The sequence below is a fragment of the Aotus nancymaae genome, unplaced genomic scaffold, assembly GCF_030222135.1.
Source record: "Aotus nancymaae isolate 86718 unplaced genomic scaffold, 86718_ANA_hifiasm-v0.15.2.pri h1tg000040l, whole genome shotgun sequence".
Taxonomy (NCBI): domain Eukaryota; kingdom Metazoa; phylum Chordata; class Mammalia; order Primates; family Aotidae; genus Aotus; species Aotus nancymaae.
In genome coordinates this window covers 50,105,731-50,128,326 of record NW_026988454.1, presented here as the reverse complement: position 1 = coordinate 50,128,326, position 22,596 = coordinate 50,105,731, and the positions used below count along the sequence as shown (strand labels likewise).

General features: G+C 36.6%; 1 protein-coding gene across 1 annotated transcript in view; it reads right to left on the bottom strand.

The window, feature by feature from the left end:
* ROS1 (ROS proto-oncogene 1, receptor tyrosine kinase) overlaps window positions 1–22,596 on the bottom strand; it is a 132,930-nt gene extending 110,334 nt beyond the window's left edge. The window contains exons 1-6 of the mRNA XM_064360761.1: window positions 22,104–22,596; window positions 12,512–12,556; window positions 10,231–10,290; window positions 8,897–8,923; window positions 4,232–4,292; window positions 571–719 (exon numbers count right to left, since the gene is read on the bottom strand). Of these exons, the coding sequence (XP_064216831.1) occupies window positions 571–719; window positions 4,232–4,292; window positions 8,897–8,923; window positions 10,231–10,290; window positions 12,512–12,556; window positions 22,104–22,226 (465 nt within the window). The 5' untranslated portion in view covers window positions 22,227–22,596. The remainder of the gene's footprint in view (window positions 1–570; window positions 720–4,231; window positions 4,293–8,896; window positions 8,924–10,230; window positions 10,291–12,511; window positions 12,557–22,103) is intronic.

Genomic DNA, 22,596 nt, shown 5'->3' with positions numbered 1-22,596 from the left:
TGTGCAGAATTCACTCAGAAATTCTCTCCTTCAAAATAGCAAAATTAAGGATTCAATTATTTGGCATTTACCTGAAGGACTTACATTTTTCTATGTTAGTACACATAGTGTCTTGGGTCTGTTTTTTTTTCTAAACTTTCTCATGTTTTCCTAAAAGGCACAGTCCTGGATGACCACCATAGTCAGTACTTCTAAATCGCAACAGCCCCCATGTGAATCTTTCTTCCGCCCTCCATCCTACCTGGACTCATTTTAGCTGGGATGGGCAGATAATGACTAATGGGGAGAATGGTTATGTGATGCTATACTGAAGGAATTGCACATATGTCCAATATTATATTTTCCTTATAAAATATATATTATATTTTCCTTATAAAATAAGCCTTAATGTTAAGGCTTAGCATTAACATGTTACAGAGTAGCTGAGATTAAATTTCATCTAATCCAACTATCCATCTCATGCTTGAATCTTTTCTAGAAGGTCTTTATGCCTATAACTGTAAGTAATAATTTGGTGCTTTAAAAAATAGGGAGTGGTCTGGGTTTAGGTACAAAGGCAGCCTTTCATACCTTAGTATAAGTCCAGCTTCCCAGAAATTGTGCATATTTCCACTGAATGATGTATTTTACTCCAGAGAAGTTGGCAGATTTCCATCGTAATGTCATATTGTAGCTTCCAATGGAAGAAGCAAAGGGTGCAGTTGGAAGATCTGCATTTTCTGGGGAGAAAACAAGATTTCACTCACCATGCACTCCTGTTCATCAGAGCAAGAGAGCGTGTGCCTGTCTCATCTAGGGCTCTCCATAGTCTCTTGCTAAAACTGCATTTTGCCACAATAACTCACCTGAATAATCAATGGTATGCATATTCAATTTATTTTTAAAAATCAGTCTCTCAACCTTTTTTTCTGCAGAATTTACTATTATCTTTGAACATAGTCTTTTTTGGTTCTGATTTTGTTTATAGGCAGATGACACAGCGTGTTCTGAGCTGTCCAGTTTTCTCTTACAATATCACTCTCTTACAGGCGAGGGGAGCCAGTGCTCAGAGCACATCTGTGGGCACAACAGAACCATCCATTATCCTGGGATATGTACCCCAACATATTTCTGAAATTTTATACTCTAATTCTACTATTGCTGTGCATCTTAACAACAAATTATTTTTTATGTGTACAGAGCAATTGCCTTTACTCCAAAGGACTCTGTGATCAGCTGTTTCATATTATAAAATATTTCAGGACATCTAAACATTAGACATATTACAACTGACAGCACATATTTCTCAGGTGCTGCTTGCCAGGCATGGCACTAAGGGCTAGGCTTCTGAGTGGCACATCCCGCTGGGATGAAATTATTTTACTTTACTTTTTATATTTTTCCAAAATTGTGATGAATTTAATGCTTCAGCTTTCTTTTCTGGAAACAAAATCAACACTCTGGTTGAGAAAGCATGGTAAATTTGGTAGGGAGCTTAAAGTGGCTAAATACAAACTCCCAGGATCTCAGTCTTTCTGGTTAAGAGAAAATCAATACAGTTCTTATCACTACAGGCACCAGACACAGACCAATTAAAGTCCATACTCTGTAATCCAGAAAAACCAGAGTCATTGTCATCTGAGGACCTAGCCCACAAAGGGGCCTAGCACATCCCTTCTCTGCTGATTCTTCTTTTTAGAGTTAATTTTTGCCTATTATAACTGAATAAGCAAAGCACAGCCCCACTTTTCTTCCCTTTCTTGTTGTGAGACTCTCAGTACCAGGAATTAGAGTATGCTGTGGACATCCTGAAGAGGAGTCCAATGATGGAGTTGTCAGCAGAGTGAGGAAAAATAACCAGGAGGCATCAGAAACAAAAGTTGAGAACTGGCAGAAGTGATCAGTTATGTAAGTACAAGTAAATGTAAATATCATAGCTAAATATAGACATATTTCAAAGCCATGGTGATACATATGAAAAAAAGGTAAAGTAGGTTTATGCTAAATTATCAAGGCAAAGAGAGAGCCAAATGAAAAAGGGAAGCTAGACTGAGCTCCATCCTATTTTCAGTATATGGCAGAGTGGGTAAGAAAAGGCTCTGTTACCAGGCACCTGGGTTATAATTCCAGAAATATCCCTTACCAGATATGCAGCCTCAAGCAAATGTATAAACTTTGTCCCTCAATTTTCTCACCTGTAAAATGAGGTTAATAATAGTACGTATAACTCTGAGGACAAAAGAAGCTAATACATATGAATAAATAAGTGGTCAACTCATAAATGCCTAATTAAAAAATAGCTATTTTTGGCCAGGTATGGCGGCTCATGCCTAACTACTCAGGAGGCTGAGGCAGGAGGCTTGCTTGAGCTCAGGAGTTTGAGGTTATAGTGTGCTGTGATTGTGCCACTATATTCTAGCCTGGGTGATAGAACGAGACTCTATCTCTCTCTCATATATGTGTATATGTATATACACACACACATACATATATATACAAATATATATTTATTTATTCATTTTAATATGTTATTAGCTATTATCATTTTCCATCATGTGAAAGGGGGTATGGGAGATATGTAAAATGAATATAGCATACCTACAGATAAATGACTCAGGAATCAGATGTGTTAAAGACAAATAAAATCTTAGGATCATGGACAAAATAATTCATTGTAACAGACTACAGATATGGTCCCTAAGTACAAATGCTTTTATTTAGACTTGGTACATCTCATTTGTTAGTGGTACATAGACATTGATCCATTACCAATGAGAAAATAAAAATAAAGCATTGATTACACTTGTATTCTAACAGAATTGTATAATTAAGTTTGTAATATAATTTTAGAACATAATAAAGGAATGTAAATAAAAGATTTCACACTTCCTCAGTTATGGTGTCCTTAGTTTCTCAGAAATTTTTTTCATGGCTCTCTGAACCAAAAGAATTCTCTAGAGAACAGTTCCATTTTTTTTAAGTAGTATTAACTTAATAAGTATGTGTTAATACCAAATTGACTAACAATTTGATATTAATTGCTAGTATCTAACAATTTGGTAGATATTTGAAACAAATAAGAAACTGAAAGATAAAACTGTGTATTTATTTCATCCTTAAATAAAAATAATTGTATCCTAATGGGACCTGTGGACCTGTCGGGCACTGCACAACTCCTCTAACCTTAGGATCAGATTGGGTATCATCATCCAACAGATTCACCTCTCCCTGTGTTTCTCTTGAGTGTTTAAAATACTCCATGGCTCCCTATGAGATTGCTGTAATGGCCTGGAGCACATCAGTGCCCAGCTGGAAAACCATAAAATATAAATTTTATCCACAGCTAATTCCCATGACACAGAAAAAAATGTAATATCACTACCTCTCCACAGAAATGTCTAGGGTATCTTTTGTGGGACACTAAAGGGCAGAAGCAAATCAGAACAGCAAGATAAGATTCCCCTTCCAATTTCTAACAAACACTGAGAGCAAGGAACAAGCCACTGAGTCAAGGACTACAACGTATGGAAGAACCAAGCATCTCTCAGACTTAACGGAATTGTCTGCCTCTCGGTGGGAGGATGCCCTAGGGAATTCAGCAATGATATCTGCTGACATCCAAGATAAGACTTATCAAAGCACTGGCCTTTAAGAAACTACTAGAGAATTAATACACTAAGGCAAGGCTACTTTGACATGCCCAACCTACTCTGAAATCAGGCAGAGGGAGATGATAAACACCCAAACTCCCTACTTGCTCAAAATCTAACACTGAAAAGCATAGCTTCTGTACATTTTACAAATTTCTAGAGCCTTTTGGGGAGTCTTACACACAATAGGCACTCTATTGGATAGCTGTTAGCTTAATAATGGAAGGTACATTCAATACAATATACCTATACATTCCATTCATTAAAACAGTGGCATTCCCTGACATCAAGTCTGCTCAGGATATACATTGTCTTGTCATTAAGATAGAAGTGAGTATACCTACTGAACTTGAGGACAAAATCTGGTCCTAAATATTAGTCATGTACTGTTTCCTCTGTTTTGTTCTGAAAGAAGAATCTTGCTGAGTCTTTATCGGAATGGCCTCTACATTTAAGATTTTTGAATTCTCTAAGTATGTATTTTTTATCATACTGAGATGCAGAAGTCAAGAGGTTTTGAGAGGTATTTCATTATCTTTACATAAGTACAAGTCACTAGAGTGGTGTAGACTATTTTTTTAAAGTCGTGTGTGTCCTCTTACCGAGTACTTCCTCTTCATATGCACCTTTCGCACTGCTGCAGCCAACCTCACATGATTCCCACTGTGAAAGACAGGTAACATGCCAGTCAGGGCATCCTTGTTACTGGTTTTGCTAATAAGCTTCAATTAAATTTTGAAATCTGAATGCCTAACATGCAAGTATATCTTTGCCCAATATGTAAGTAAAGCTTTGAAATCAGAGTGCCTAATACACAAGTACCTCTTTATGTAAACTATTTCCACTGCAGTAAAATTCCCACGTGCTAGACTGGCACTTCCCAAACTTTTGACCATGCTCTGTAACAAAAAATAATTTAACAAAACAACTAAGTACACACATACCTGTTGGAAAAAAGATTCCTGAAACAATCCTTACTTTTCCTTCCATTTTTAGAAGTTTTATTGAGATATATTCACCCGCCATAAACTCACTTATTCAAAGTACACAGTTCAGTGCTGTAAGAATATTCACAGAGTTGTGCAATAATCACCACGATCTAATTTTAGAACACTTTCATTGTCTTCAAAAGAAATCCCTTGTCTGTGATGTGCTCTTATATGTTCAATGCTATTCTATTCTATTCTATTTTTTCATTTTGTTTAATGCGACTCTTGATTTGCTGAATTGATTTGATGACCTTCTAATGGGTCATGTCATATAGGTTGAGAAAACACTGAGCTCAGCAGTACAATTATGTGCTTGCCAACTTGGTTGATGTTTTCATGAGTTTAAAACCTAAAACTTTAGACTACAATGATGCTTAGGGATTACCTATTTATTTTATATATCCTGGTCTTCCTTGGAAAATTAAACATTGGCTATAAATTTATATAGTAGCTGAACATTTTAATGAATATCTTTATACCAAGGTTGAGTTTTCAAATCTATGAAAACTTAATGATGTTTACATTTTATCTAATTATTGAAAAATACAGTACACAATTTGATGACTGCAACACAAATTTCCTGCAACTCTTAACAGATGCATTAACATTAGCTACAAAACACACACACATACTTGGAGAAAAGGTGCACATTGTTAAAGTACAACACAATCATGATCTAGCTTCCTGTTATCTTTCAGTTTGTAACTATAATACTTAGGACAACATGCTATTGTTTCTCATGATAATGGTGGAAACCATGGCATAATACATTTGCTCTAAAAAGAAGGGCTGTAACTTGCAAATATGAACAGTTCAACGTTTGATCTGCACACTAAAAGGAAGGATGCCTGATAAGTCCAGGTTTGCTTTAATTAAGGATTAATTTAAACACCTCAGTTTGGGTTTGGAATTATTTAACTTCCAGGTTTAGTATACATTTCAAATACTGTTTACATATTTTATTAAAGCATTCAACATATTTATTAACTGCAGAGAATAAACAAACCAATTTATAGCAAAATTATTATATAGCATGAGTTTTTTTTTCTTTCAAAAAGAAAACTGAGGAGAAGAAAGGAGACATATTTGGAAATACAGATTATTTTGAAACATAGCTAGTCCTGACAATCAGGGAAAATTGTATTCCTGTTTTTTCTGATACTTTCAGGGGAAACAGATAATAAAATTCCCATCTTCTGGGAGTTTAAAAGTTATCTCAAGTGGAGACAAAGCTAACAACTATGTTTCCTTCTACCTCTCTCCCCAGCCCATTGTCCCACCCCTTTCACCTCCCTTCACCCCTCCCTGAACCATGGTGGCAATTCAACACTGGACTTCAAATAAAGTTATCCAGTGTTTCTCAAGCTTGAGTTGCCTAGAGAGAATCTAAAGGTGATTGGATTTAAGGAATTTACAGAATCTGAGCCTGAAGCCCTTGGATGGAACATTCATGTGGCATATTCCAAGTTAGTGAGCTGCCATTCCCACAGGGGAAGCCAAGTTTACTCTTCCTCAGGGCTACATTAGCCTGCTCTCTCTGTTCCCACCCATACTCCCATCTTCCCCATCGTAGTCAGACCATCTTTATTGTCCCTCTGGCTCCATCCTTGGTTTCTCAGACTGGCAAATAGACTGCCAGTGCCATTTCTAGCTTCTGTAACACAAGGAAGACTCCCCCCACCCACCCTCCATATAAACTGTGGCATTATTCCCTTAAAAATTACTCATTTATTTATTCATTCAAGAATATTTGAACAGTTGGTCTTTTTCATGCCAACCATGGTTTTGGGGTCTAAGAATATGACAGTAAGCAAGAAAGTTAAATTCCCTGCCTTACAGGAGGACTTCCCTTAGAAGGAGAGAGATAATAACTGAGTGACAAATTTTTAAAAAGCAAAAATAATTCTAATAATGAAAATTGCTAGGAAGAAAATAAGCCAAAGGCATAGGTATAACTGTTTGAATGTAGGAAGCTTATTATTTTTGCAATTCATATTTCTTAGAGGGAATAATCTTGAAAGTGATATCTCAGTGAAATAGAACTTGGAAAATAGCCAAAAGGCCAACAGGCAATAAGATCTAATTTATGTTTTCAATTATCAGGGATAAGCCATCTCACTAGCTATTGTCATTTTCCAAGTTCTATTTCACTGACCTATCACTTTCAAGATTATTTCCTCCAAGAAATATGAATTGCAAACATAACAAGCTTCCTATGTTCAAACATTAATGATTAAGGAGTTTGATTTCCTAATGGTGTGGACAACTGAGATGACAGACAGACAGAGAGAATAGATAGATGATAGATTGATAGAAGATAGAGATGATTGATTGATTGAGATACATGTAGAATGTATTCCTCTTCAGTTCTACTTTATTTAAAGTGAAACATTTTAAAGTGTAAAATAGCAAAGTATAAAGAGAAAAAATAGAATAGTTATACAAGTTATAACACTGAGAGGAAAGATTTATACTATATAAGCACAGAAAACTGGGCAGCATAATGATTAACAGAGAACTAGCACATTAGAAATCCAATCCTGGGCTGCTTCCATGCTTGAGAGACTCTCTCTCTGATTTTCCTGACACTGGTACATTTATCCTAAGGACTATTCTTTGGGGGTAATTTTGCTTTCATCACATAAAAGAATTTGCAGACAATTTTTTTTCTATCTCAATCAGGAGAGACCTTTAATTGTCTCATTACATGTGGGTGACTTTTCCCCTCTGTTTTCTCTCTTCTTAGCCAATCCTCACCTCCACCCATTCCCAAGAAAAATTGCTCAGACACGATTTTTATAATCAACCAGTAACAACTGATAAAACATGCCAATTTAATTTTTTGTTTGTATTTTTGCTCTCTATTAAGAGGGAATTTTTCTGTTTTACTAATGGATGATAATTTATACTCCTTCCCCAGGCTTCTTGTCACCAGTTTCAAGGATATTTCAATAGAATACAACATAGGTTTTAACGTTTTTTCCCTTAGGGGACAGTTGTGCTATGTTTCCCAGGATGCTCTCAAAATCCTGAACTCCAGCAGTCCTTCTATTTCAGCCTCCCAAGTAGCTGGGACTACAGGTGCACACCATCATACCCAGCCACCATGGGTTTTAAACTAATAAATAAGATAGCTTCTTCATATCACCTATTGTCAAATAAACTTATTTTGAAGGGGTGAAATACAGAACAGGTAATCTTAGTTGAAGACTAAGTAGGAAAAGATCAAAATGCCAAGGTCTCTTTGAAAAAGAGAAAATCAAGTGCAGCAGAGGTTGCTTAGAGGACCATAAGGACACCTGGGAGGGGCAGTGTGAGACATCACTTACCATTGTGGGAGGGGTGGGAGAAGCTGTGTTGCGAAATGTTGGCAAAGGATTTTGTTGCATAAGAAAGAAAATTGAGGCCAGGCATGGTGGCTCATGCCTGTAATCCCAGAACTTTGGGAGGCCAAGGTGGGCGGATCACTTGAAATCAGGAGTTCGAAAACAGCCTGGCCAACATGGCAAAAACCCATCGCTGCTAAAAATACAAAATTAGCCAGGCGTGGTGGCACGGGCCTGTAGCCCTAGCTACTCAGAAGGTTGAGGCAGGAGAATCGCTTAAACCCAGGAGGCGGAGGTTGCAGTGAGCTGAGATTGCACCAGTACCCTCCACCCTGGGTGACAGAGCAAGACTGTGAGAAGAAAGAAAGAGAAGAAAGAAGGAACAAAAGAAGGAGAGAAGAAAGAGAGAGAGAGAAAGAGAGGAATAGAGAAAGAAAGAAGAAGAAAAAAGAAAAACAAAGAAAGAAAAAAGAAAGAAAGAAAAGACACAGTTGCAATTAAAGGATTCTCTTTTATGTCCTATATTTAATGATAGAGCACTATACATTGTGGGGAAGAAAATGTAATCAGCAGAAATGTCTCTGAATGTACCCCTTCTTCCTCCCCTCTCCATTTCCCCAACTCCAATCCCCCAAACCAGAGTAGAGTAATACACACACACACACACACACACACACACACACACACGGTGAATGTGCGTGTATCTATATACAAATATATATAATATATACATATGATATACATGCACATAGATACATAAAACAGTAAATATTTGTGCCAAAATGGAATTTTACAGTCATTTTTATACTCAGAGTAGTAACACTTTCAGGAAGAATGTCCCTGTGCACTGAGAATACCTTAGGTTTCTGCACTCCTACTTTAAAAGCTTTTTAGAGACCAGAGATAAAGACATGAGGCTTGATGACATCTTTTTCTGGGATTGCCAACTCACCTCACAAACAGTGGCATAAGTATCATTCTGCATAGGAAAAAAAAAAAGAAAGACTACTTAAAATCTTGAAAGTTGTAAATAATTTTAGTGACACTGAGCTGTACATTTATTTCAAATTAATTTCTTGCCCCACCATTGATAAATGACCAAACAAACAAACAAACAAAAGCAAGGGAGCCCAGAGCTGGAGCTCTTATCTAGGCAAGATACTGCATAAGCAGCTCTAAACATTAAACTGTTTACATCACTGGAAAAATGGGAGAATATGATATCCACTAGAAAAATCTCAGCAGGCTAACATAATCTGTGGCGGACCAAGTTAGAGAGTGAAGGAGCATTTGCAAATGCCAAAAGGAAACAGAACAGGAAGTGAAAACCACCGATAGCTCTTGCTAGCAAAGGACAGCAGATTCCTCTGCCCATGCTGGCCCCTCCAGCAGCCACAAAGCCTCCTGAATTGTTGCCCAGCAACAAATGATGCTTCCCATTCATTCCTTCAGCAAATGTTGACTGAGCAGCTGCTATATGCCCCACACTGCATTCAATGCTAGAGATAACAATCTAAAAAAGACGGAGAGCATCCTGCCCCAGTGGTGCTAATACACTGAGATAAAAAATACAAAACACACAACCAGAAAAATTGTTTGAGTTGCAATTTCTGAGAAATATTTAATAGCTACTAAGTCCAGATAGCACATGATCTACATTTTAGTAACTTCCATTCTGTGAGGCAACATAATAACATAAAAAATAAAATATCTGGGAATGTATTTCCTATATAAAATGGAGTAAACCAGGTGTTTGCGGCCCTGAATTAGATACCTGCCATATTTCCTGCATAGGAACTTTGAACATGATCTACGGCCCTGCAATCCAAAATGTGGTCTGGGGACCACAAGCATGGCATCACTTGGAAGCTTGTAACAAGTGCAGAATTTCAGGCCCCACCCAAGACCTACTGAATCAGAATCAGCATTTTAATAAGATCCCAGATAATTGTACATTAAAATTTGAGAACATAGGCCTAGGAAATTTAACAGATACCAAACAGTCTACTAAAAGAAATTTATAGTTTGGGAGCAATTGAGCATCCCTGGGTTCTATGATTTGTATTAAACTTCCCTGACCTCTAGTGGCATTAAAAATGTTAATCTCAATCTCTTTTTTATTTCTATGTATTATCCATGTGAATGGCTTTTTAGTTTTGTTCTGTTTTGTCTTAGGGTCAAGCAAACTAGTTGAAAGCCAATGGAAATGCAAAGGGGAATCCTCTTACAAAACTTTCCCCTTGAAAGAAACAACAGTATCAAAATAGAAACCTAAAGAATACTTACACACTTTAAAGCACAGTTTTTCTGATCTACAGAGTTCCAAAAGTGACATCCTTGGATGCACTGGAAGAGACAATAACAAACAAGAGTGAGTGATTGAAGAAATGTGACTTTTTCTCGTCACCTAAACATACAACATGGTAACACAAAGCATCACCCTGTGTTTTAGAAATAGAAACCTACCAAGAAACTTGAGGCCTTCAAAGGATCATGACTTTTGGGGTTCCAGACAGAGCTGTCCTATCTACAGGTAGAACAAGGCTTGTGGCTCACTGCAGGGCAGCCAAGTTACTGAGTGGAGTTAAGCCTGGAATGAGCAGGCCTAGAAGCCAGAGAACAGCCAACCTTCAGGGAAGACACTGTACACTGGGTAGTTGTCAAAGGTAAAGCCCAGGACAACGTGGGATTTAGTATATCCTAAGGCGTCCACACATGTCAAGCAAAACTCAAAACTGGAGATTCAACCAGATGGTAGCATGTCAAAACCTAAATAGGTAGGCAGTTTGGGGAGTCGGCTGTCTACTAGCAGCTTTTGCCCCACAGCTGTCCTGAAAACCCTAAGCTGCCCTGACCTGCTAGTGGGCAGATTCGACAGGTTTCTTCTTACCTTACTTGATCCATCTGTGCCTGTCTTGACCACTCCTTCTACAGGCCATGTTGGCACCTGGATTCCTTTTTCCTACTTCCTGCTCAGCCTCCTTTGCCATCCTTTTTTCCTCTCTCCACCCCTTTGGTGTTTGTGTTCTATCCTCGGCTTTTTCTCCTCACGCTCTTCTAGTTCTCCTGGAGCGAGTTCATCCCCTACCTCAGCTTCAAGTGATCTTGGTGTTGATATTCCCCAAACTTCTAACTGCAGCTGAGGCTCCTTCCTGAGCTCCAGACCCAGATATCCACTCGCTCATTAGATGTCTCCATTTAAGTTCCTACAAGCACTTCAAATTCATCATGTGGAATTCAATTCCTCACTTTCCATCCTCAAATTTGCTCTTTCTCCTGTGTCTCCCATTAACATGCTACATTCTTCTGAGTGGTCCAAACCAGGAACCAGGGTGTTGTCTTCCCTCATCCCACTCTCGCTTCTCATGGAAAACCCATCACCAAGTCCTATTGACTCATCTGGTCATTAAAATCTATCTGGGTTCATCACTCACTGCCTCAATTTTCTGCTGTGCCATTTACCACTTGCCAAAAACCTCAGGGAGATCCCTCTTGTTCCCACATTTGGAGTGATCTTTTTAAAACAAAACCTGGTCACACTCTTCTCTTACCTAAAACTCTGTATGTCTCTCCATCATCTTGTGGGTTAAGACCAACTTAGCAAGCATGGCAGGCAAAGTCCTTCATGATCTGGCTCCATGTAACTCGACAACTGGTCTTCCACCTCCCTATCATCTACACATGTACCCCATTTTCCAAGCAAGCTGAAATACTCAGGTTCTTTAACAACTTAACAACTTAGCAACAAATACTCAGTTCTTTTACAACTTTAACAACTTAGGCTACTTCACACCTTTGTTTAACAACAAATACTCAGTTAATGACTTTAACAACTTGAGGCTACTTCACACCTTTGTGTCTTGACACTAAGGGCCCTGTCTGATCAATATGCCTTTTCCCCTTTAGTCCATCTGGAAAACTCTTCCTCTTTCTAGTTTTAGTTTGAAGACCTTGCAGGCAAGTGAGGTGCCTTTTACTCTTGTGTATTCTCTTTTTACTCCTCACACACACACCACACTTCTGGTTCTGATAATACTGTCTGGGCACGGTTTTATGTGTGTGTCTGTCTCTCTGGTTTTAAGTATGCATCTCAAAAAGGTTGAGAGTTCTTTTAAACAGAGACTCTATTTTTTTCATTGTTAAATTTCTAGTTCCTGGCACAGTGTCTTGTGCATACTTACACCTCAAGTCACTAAACACTTGTGAAACGAATGCATGTGCAGAACAGTAATAAAACCATAAAGTGTAATTGTTAGAAGAAATATTAGAGACTATCTCAAATAACATAGAATAAAACTAAACCTCAGAAAAATTAAGTAATTTGTCTAAAGCCACACAGTTATATAGAGACAAAATCATGCACCTGGATTTGTCCTGTGCTGTTTCCACTTCAACACACTTCCTTTTTATATAAATTCAGACTTCTCATTATTTTTAATTAGTCTTCTTCCAGCAAGGATAAATGAGATTTTACTTAGCAATTCTTACTGTAATAAAACCTGATCATTGTTCCTTCATTATCAACACAAACATTGTAAAATTCTCGACAATTGAAGCAATTACTTACCGGTTCACTCAGATTATGTGGTGTGCCAAGGTCAAGCTGCCGGCCCTGAAATGAAGGCACAGTAAACACCAGCCATCAGTACTGGGTTCCGTGTAACTAATACACCTTTTAAAAAAGTTTCCTGAAATAATGTTGCCTCCTTGGCGTTTTGTAACTATAAAGTAAGGAGCCAAATATTTTAAAGGCATTAAATCCATTGCTACCAGACAAAATGCTGGTGCAAATTATAAATGTAATGCCTAAGAATTTTGTAGGAACTACAAAGGTGGGAGTAAGGGTGTGGCAATTAAATAAACCTGTGGCATTGGTCAGTTGATCAAGTCAAAGGACTCCTAAATTAGTGATGAATTGTGTTCAGGTTTTTCTTTTTAAAATCAAGAGCAGGGAGAAAATGCAAATTGGTATACAATAAACTGTAAGGTTATTCTATTGTTTCTCACATACAAATTGTAGGAACTTTTTTATCCTGGAGGAAAATAAAATAAAGGGGAACTAAGCACAGAGATCTATAAATTGTTCATTTGTCTCTCTGGTCATAACTTGAGTAGAGTCTGTCATAAACAAGACGGTTTACAAAGGATAGAAATACTGGGCCTATGATAATCAAATAAGTACCCAAATAGTGGACCGTGCTTGGCAGAGAGAAGAGAGCAGCGTTCTGTTACTGTGCTCACAGAGCATGAGCCTCCTTTCTATCCATTTGGCTTTTCACTCCATCCTCAGCACCAAGAACAGTGCCTGATGGAAATAGGTGTTCAATAAATACAGATATGCCAAAGGAGTAAATTCATGAATTCAAGTGGTTTCTCATGTAAGGATGCTCCAGAAGTCCCTTGGAAACATTATCCAATGGCTTCATATTGTGTGGATTGACTTGAAAAGTAATCAGACTCAAGAACCAAAGAACAAATGTTGCCTATTTTTTCTTTACTTTGAAGCATGAGTGAGGATTCCTTTAAACTCCATAACCAGTTATATTTGTAGGCAAAGAAGAAGGATGATTATTTGATTTTGTTTTTAGATAATAAGCATTTAGATAGTAAGAACTCTGTTAGATGAATTTTGCAACCAAGTGCTTCATAGTACTTTGTTTCCATGATTTTGTTCAAAAGGTGGTTGAATCGCAAGCATATAAAAATCAGGTGAGAGATAATGAGTTCAAAACTGAATCTTTTCCTACCCCTTCAAAAATGTATTTTAACTCATAAAAGCAAAAGGGTGGGTGCTAGGTAGTCTTTGTGTTGTATTTTAACAGTAGGAGAGCAGAGATATTTCTCAATCATCATAGTCACATTGTAACAGCACTGATCCATCCAGTCCTTCTGGATTGATCTTCTCTGGAGTAAATTTAACAGGCTGAGTGAAATGACCATCAAGTGGTCCTGGGAAAGGTAACCTCAACGGTCGAGTCTAAGGGTTTCCGATGAGGCAGATTTTGTCAACACTCTTCCCTAATCTCCATTCATTCCCCATTCTCTTCCTCATAATTATAATAGCTAACATTATTGAATTATTGCCATGTTTCAGGTACTCTTGTAGGTGTTTTACACTAAATCTCACTGAATCATCTCAGCAACCCTATAAGGTAGGTGCTATAATTAACCTCATTTTACAGCTGAGGCACAGGAAAGTTTAGTAAATTACCTGGGTTAGGATTTGAAGGGGGCAGGGTGATTGCCTCCAGAACCTGTGCTCTTAACCAGATGTCTTCTATGATCTCCAACAAAATCACATTTTTTTTTTTTTTTTTTTTTTTTTTTTTTTTTTTTTTTTTAGTAACAGAAAGGAGAGAGTTACCCAGAAAGAGAATTCTAGAGATCTGAAAGAGTTCTTGAGTCATCAGCTGAATACTAATCAGCCCATGAACATGGGAAAACAACTTGAGACCAGAGAAAGAAATGTATGAAAAGACAGAGGTAGCATCCTTTGCACTTACATAGGACCAGAAAAACAAATGCTCACTTCCATTAACAAGAGTAGAAATCCTAATAATTCACACAGTATCAGGTAGAGTACATAGAAAATGTGTGCCTCAATTGTGGAGCAAAATTAGCCATAGGCCAGATTCTGCTGTGGTCCTGCCTAACAAAATTTAAAGGCAATAAGCAGATATGAACTGCAAGAAATATTAGAGGAATTCCCACAGGTAGAAGGAAAATAATCCAGATGGAAATAAAAATTTACAGAAAGGGGTGATTTTTTTCCTCATTATAGGTCACCTTTTTCTGCTTCTTTTGCATGCCTTGGGATTTTATTTTATTTTATTTTATTTTATTTTATTTTTTCTTTTTTTTTTTTAGAGAAAGAGAGAGAGAGAATAGGAAGGAGGAAAAAGGAAGAGAAAGAGAGAGAGAGAATGGGGAGGAGGGAGAAGGAAAAGAAAGAGGGAGAGAGAATGGAAGTATTGCTTTCTTGCCCAGGCTAGAATGCAATTTAGTAATGGGTATTGAAAACCTCTTTTATACTGATAATTATACTTAATGATGTAGTTAGGAAGGAATAAGGGAAGAAGATAACAAACAAACAGCCAACCAATATTTCATTTAAACCTATGAAATGCTATGCGATTACTGAGGAGTGATTTACTTCCAATTATATAGTCACCTTTGGAATAGGTGTGAGGTGGTAATGTATGTTTTGTGTATTTGAAGTGGAGAGTTCTATAAATGTTTATTAAGTTTACTTGTTCCGGGTCTGAGTTCAAGTTCTGAATATCCTTGTTAATTTTCTATCTTGTTGATCTATAGAATCGTTAGCTCTTCTTGTTGCATTGATCCTTTTGCCATTATGTAATGTCATTCCTCGCCTCTTTTGATCTTTGTTGCTTTAAAGTCTACTTTATCAGAGGCGAGAATTGCATCTCCTGCTTTTTGTTTATTAGTTTATTTTTACTCTCTGTTTGATTGGTAAATCTTCCTCCTTCTCTCTGAGTCTTTGTGTATTGTTGCATGTAAGATGGGCCCGGATGCAGCTTACCGATGGGTTTTGGCTTTTTATCCAATTAAAATATATGTAAGTTTAATACCGGCGTTTGATGCTAGCTGGCTGTTTTGCCCATTAGTTGATGTAAATTTTTTATTGTGTTAAAGTTCTTTGCTTTTTGATATATTTTTGGAAAGGCTAATATTGGTTGTTCCTTTATATGTATAGTGCTTCTTTCAGAAGCTCTTGTAAAGCAGGCCTGGTGGTGGTGAACTCTCTAAGTACTTGTTTGTTCGCAAAAGATTTAATTTTTCCTTCGCTCATAAAGCTTAGTTTGGCTGGATAGGAAATTCTGGGTTGAAAGTTCTTTTCTTTAAGGATGTTAAATATTGGTCCCCACTCTTTTCTGGCTTGTAGGGTTTCTGCTGAGAGATCTGCTGTAAGTCTGATAGGTTTCCCTTTATGGGTAACCTGACCTTTCTCTCTGGCTGCCCTTAGTATTTTCTCCTTCATTTCAACCCTAATAAATCTGGCAATTATGTGCCTTGGGGTTGGTCTTCTTGAAGAATATCTTTGTGGTGTTCTCTGTATTACCTGGAGTTGAATATTACCCTGCCTTGCCAGGTTGGGGAAATTTTCCTGAATGATATCCTGAAGAGTATTTTCCAACTTGGATTCATTCTCTTCATCACATTCAGGTACACCTATCAAACGTAAATTAGGTCTTTTCACATAGTCCCATATTTCCTGGAGACTTTGCTCATTCCTTTTCATCCTTTTTTCTGCATTCTTGTCTTCTCGTTTCATTTCACTGAGCTGGTCCTCGACTTCTGATATCCTTCCTTCTGCTTGATCAATTCGACTGTTTAAACTTGTGCATGCTTCGCGAAGTTCTCGTGTTGTGTTTTTCAGCTCCATCAATTCACTTATATTCTTCTCTAAATTGTCCATTCTCGTTAACATTTCGTCAAACCTTTTTTCAAGGTTCTTAGTTTCTTTGCATTGGGTTAGAACAAGTTCTTTTAATTCACAGAAGTTTCTTATCACCCACGTTTTGAAACCTGCTTCTGTTATTGGAACACACGTGTAATCTATTAAGCCTTGTTCCGTTACTGATGAGGAATTGCAATCCCCTGTAGAGGGAGAGGCATTCTGATTTTGAGTATTCTCTACCTTTTTACTCTGGTTTCTTCCCTTCATTATCTATTTGTCCGTCTGTCGTCTTTATAATTACCGACTTTCTAACTGGGTCTCTGACGTCCAACTTGTTGATTCCCTGCGCCGAAATCTGAGCAATCCACTGAGCCGGCCAAAACAGCGGTGTTAAGATTGATGGTGCTTTTCTGCCCGGAATCTCCGGACTCTGCACCAAGAACTGGCGTGCTAAGGCACCAGCAAAACCGCCACGCCGGCCACAAGAGTCACCCTGGCGACCCGTGGAGCTCCTCCACTGGGAATCTCATGGTCCGTGAGCAACTAATATTCGTCTGAAAGTGTGGCGTCCTCTCGTTCTTTGCGCTTTCACTGGGAGGTACGTGCCCAAGCTGCTAATCATCAGCCATCTTGGATCTCTCTCCCAAAATCACATTTTTCATTTTGAACATTAGGATCCCCACTGGTTTACTTTGGCTCAACTACTCCAATTATCTGCTTCCAAGAGTCAAACTCAGTCCCAGATCTCAAACTTTCTTAACCTAATAACTACTTCCAGACATAAGCTTTTCTATTCTGCCCACCTCAGTCAGAACTAATCTCATTTTTACTTCCTACCCTATTTAAATGGAACAGAGCAGAAAGATCTGTATTTTAATTCCACATGATATTTGCTCTCAATGTGATATTTTCAAAGTTACCTGTGCCATCTAAACTTAGTGTTCGCATCCGGGACGTGAGTAGGATAATACTTAATTCATAAGCTTCTGTGAAGATTTAATTAAAGCCATTAATTACTATAGTGCAGTGCAGGCACTTGGGAATTTATTAGTAGTATTATGTCCCAACTTCCTATTAACATTCTTTTGCATACATATCTTTGGTTAGTTATGGAATAATATCCTCAGATAAATTTCTTGATATACAAGATTAGAGGTATATTTTCTCTTTTAATTTTGACATTTAATAACCCATTCTTTTCTAGAAATTTATCCATTTACATGCCAACCAACAATTCATGAAAATGGCAGTTTACCCATACTTTTTCCAACTATAAATGTTTTTATCTTTACCAATTTGATAGAAGAAAAATTGATAATTTATTTTTACTCTGCAATTTTGTGGTTGCTGTGAGGTTGAATATCACATGCTTTTTAGCCATTTCTATTTCTTTTTTATATATACATATATAAAAAATGTTAATATATATACAATTGTATATATACAATAATATATGTATATAATTGTATATGTATATATACAATATATATATACAAATATATAAAAATTTTATATATATATAAAATTTCCAGTAGCTTTTGGGGTACAAATGGTTAAGTGGTTTTTGGTTACATGAATTGTATAGTAGTGAAATTGGATACCTTAGTGCACCTGTCACCCAGGTAGTATACATTGTACCCAATATGTAGTTTTTTCATCCCTCACTCCTCTCCTTCCCTCCCCCTTCTGAGTCTCCAAAGTCTGTTATACCATTCTGTGTGTTTTTGTGTACCCATAGCTTAGCTACCACTTAGAAGTGAGAACATAGGGTATTTGGTTTTTCATTCCTGGCCAAATAATGGCCTCCAGCTCCATCCACGTTGCTGCAAAGACATTATTTCATTTCTTTTTATGGCTGAGTAGTATTCTATGGTGTATATATGTAACTTTTTTAAATCTTCTCATTGGTTAATGGACACTTTTACTTCTTTTTTGAAGTAGATGTTTATATTCTAAATTCATCTTACATGCTTTTATGTGTATCAGGGATTTTTTCTTTTTTTTTTTTTGGAATAGAGATGGGGTTTCTCCATGTCAGTCAGGCTGGTCTTGAACTCCTAACTTTGTGATCCGCCCGCCTCAGCCTCCCAAAGTGCTGGGATTACAGGCAGGAGCCACTGTGCACGGCCTGGATTTTTTCTTTAAAAAAATTATTTATCATGTGTAATACTCTACTTTTTGGCTTTGCTGTTATTGTATTCTGTTTATTGTCAAACAGTTTAAGTTTCTAAGTAGCCAAATTTACTGATAATTTCGTTTTAGGAAGTATGAATTTTTTAAATTAGGCTTCTTGAGGCATTTCTACTTCAAGATTACAGAAACAGTAACCCCTAATTTCTTCTAGTATTTTTATGAGGTAAACTCTTGCTTTGTTTTATTTCTTTGTCTGTTTGTATTTAAATAATACCTTTTTGTTTTTGTTTTTGTGTTTTTGAAACAGAGTCACCTAGGCTGGGGTGCAGTGGTGAGATCACAGCTGACTGCAGCCTCGACCTCCCGGCTCAATCAATCCCCCCATCTCAGCCTCCTGAGTAGCTGGGACAACAGGTGCACACCCCACGCCCAGCTAGTTTTCGTATTTGTTGTACAGACAGGGTCTCACCATGTTGCCCAGGCTGGTCTCAAACTCCTGGGCTGAAAGGATCTGCCCGCCTCAGCCTTCCATAGTGCTATAATTACAGGCATGAGCCTTCACACCCAACCAAAAATCATACCTTTTTACAAAATATATCCTGAAATTTGTTTGAATCCGGCAGTTATGTAGGAATTTTTTATTCTAAATGGATAGCAACTCATTGGTTTGAATTGTCATCTTTATCATATTTCACATCCCCTTATGTACATGGTTTTATTTCTCAATTGTATTCTGTTTTACTCACAGGTTGTTTCCTGTATCAATAAAAACTATGCTAATTTGTGGATATTTTATACAATTTCTGAATTATGATCTTGTTATATTATCTTGCTTTAATGTTATGTATTTATATACAAGACAAGTATTGATGTCTATACACTAATTTTTTAAAATTTTCCAAATGCTATTATTCCTAATAGTCTTTCAGTTGATTTTTGGTTTATTTCTTTGGAACTTTAGCTACAAATCAAAAATGAATGTTTTGTCATCACCCTTTAATACAATAAAAACACATCGTGTTTGTAATAGCTTTTAACTGTCTAGTGACAGCAACCTTGATACCTCAGTATTTAGGGACCTGATTATATAATTTACTTCTTTTGTATTGCCAATTGCATCCCCCACAGAGTTGAACATACATCGATACCTAGGAAAATTTATTGAATGGAATTGATACTCCTAACTGAACCCTTGTCAATGTTAGTTCCTCAGTTGTTGTGATTGGTTAATTTTTTAAAAAAGAGAGATTTGTGATGTAATTCGGGAATGGAAAACCAAACATCGTACGTTCTCACTAATAAGTGAGAGCAAAGCTATGAGGACAAAAGGCATAAGAATGATACAATGGACTCTGGAAACTTGGGAAGAGTGGGAGGGGGAGTGAGGGATAAAAGTCTACAAATATGGTGCAGTATATACATGGTTGATGGATGCACCAAAATCTTACAAATCACCACTAAAGAACTTACTCATGTAACCAAATACCAATTGAACCCCCAATAACTTATGGAAACATTCAAAAAAGGGTTTTGTTGCTAAAGAAGATGGGGAAATTATGATTAAACAAAGCCTTTAATATGCTATTGTGCCATGTGAATCTACAAAAAGAGGGCATAGCAAAATACACTTCTACGAATTATTCAACCATGAATTCTTTTTCCTTTTTCATAAAGGATCTCACAATACTAGTATTCTGAAGAGCATTAATTATTTGTTGTTTTCTGCAGTACATGGCATCTAGAATTAAAAAAAAAAACTTTTCATTTAATTCTTTCAACTAACACATGCAGATCTCTGTTAATGTAAGCTAAAATTAATGTAAAATACCCATGCTCAAGCATAGAACTGTGCTTTGTGCATTTTGGTCCGCAGTTCTAACATTTTTTTTTTTTGATAAGACATTTTTGTGTTTTTCTTTTTTAAGGAAACATGCCTCAATATCAAGAATCAACCAATAAAATTATAGATGACCTTCAGAGTAAATGTCCATGTTTTTAAAAATGGCACAGAAAATATAAATTTGAGCACTTTGTATATCCTCTCCTGTGAACAATGGCTACATTCAACTGTTTATTCACTTCACTTTTGTCCCTCCAAGCCCTGTGTGGGAACATGTTGCACTTTCACTGGTCAAATTGGCAGACCGTGTCTCTCTTGCTGTTGCCGCATATCAGCTGTGCTTTTCTCTGTAGGTGGTGAACGGAAGGCAACTCAACAAAGGAACAAAGTGTCTATTTCTACTGCCAAATCCTGAAAGCAAGGAGCCCACACAAAAAGATAAGAATAAATGAAACTACAGTAAAATAAAATGGAGACTGCAATATTGGAAACAACTAAAATCAGTTTCAGCAGTGGGGAAATTAACAAATAAATTATGGTGGTACAGTCATATAATGGAATACTCTAAAGATATTAAAGATTCTGTTTCTGAAAAAAATTTCAGGGTCTAGGGGAAAACTCAATATAATGTAATGAAAAAGCTGTATGCATAGCTGTGTGTAAATTATAAATATATATGTACACATATAAATATGGGGAAAAATACTAAAAGAAAATTCAATCAAAAGCTTACTAGGGGCATAATTATAAAATTTTTTTATTCTTCTCTAGTTCTACATCTTATAAATATTTTATTTAAAATGTGTATTCTTATAATTAAAATAGTTAAAATCTTTTTAAAACATTTATTAGTGCCATTCTTCCATTTTTAAGTTTGGGTTACAAATATAAAAAACTAAAGCATGCAATTCTATATTAAAGGCAATGAAATCATTGGCAAAGATTTATATAAAATACTAAACTTTTCAAAAAATGCTATTAACCACAGTAAGCCTAAGTAATGTTTTAAACTACAGTTTAAATCAAAAGTGTGTAAGCACAAGTTTCTTTTTTAATCTGTCACAGAATCCTATCTCCAACACTTCAGCATAATATAATGAGTACTCTATTTAGTACTAATATTATTTTTAAAACTAAACTATAACTGAAAAGAGATGATACAGTATTTACTGAAGGGATGATACCCAGAAATGAGAATGAAAGCATAAATTTCCATGTAAAAAAACTCACTAACTAAAATTATAAATGCATAAACAGAAATAAAGAAATGTACAAATAATTATTGCTTTAAAATATTATATTATTTTACATGGTATCTGTATCTGCTTCCTTGGTCATCCAGCTCCCTATACATTATCCATCTCTGATGTAATTATTACTGTTATACTGGAATTAGCAGGCATTATCCTGTGGCCAAACTTATTTCATGTTTCAAGATCATTATTAATGATTTTGTAATAAGTGAGTTTAAATTGAATTCTTTTAAGTGTGCAAAATTGATTCCATTTAAACTTCCTTTACCCAATCCTTTAGCCCAAAAAAACACATGACCAGGTACCCTAAAGAAATAAAATAGCCTGCTTTATCTTCTGCAATTATAAGTGCTCCTAACTTATTTAAGAAAAAATAATCTATCTTGCCTTGCTGCCACCACTTCTCATAAGAAAACTCCTCCTAAAGAAAAAACAATTCTACCAGTTATAACAAGCTGAATTCTACATGTTCCAGTTCCTGCAAAGACAAATATTAGATTGTGAGACTTACCAGATTAGTAACACACGACTTTAAGCAGCTATTTAAAACTGTACACTGCACCACAGAAATCCATAGGCAGCCAAGAGTTGCAAAACTGGCAAGTTTCAGAATAAGCCAGTAAATGTTCTTCATCACTTCACCAATGGCAGATTTTTAGATGGCCAGTCTTCTAATTTTCTCCATTTTGCCGTATGAATTATTCGGGCTTCATCACTTCAATTGAAGGAGTTGCTGATGGATTTTCTTTTGTTTGTTTTGCTATATTAGAATATATTAGACTTTTGAAATAATACTTAGACCTTTGAATCCTTGAAAGCTTGTAACGGTTCCAAAACAGCTATTTCATAACAGCTTCCTTTTACTCCCATAAAGAAAGTCACCCACTGACTAAAGGTTAGTTTTTAGAATAGTACTTCACATGGAAACGCAAATTGTATTTCAGCAAGGGTGTGAAACATGCATAGTCTGGAACTGGAACATTTCAGTGGGTCGTCCACCATGT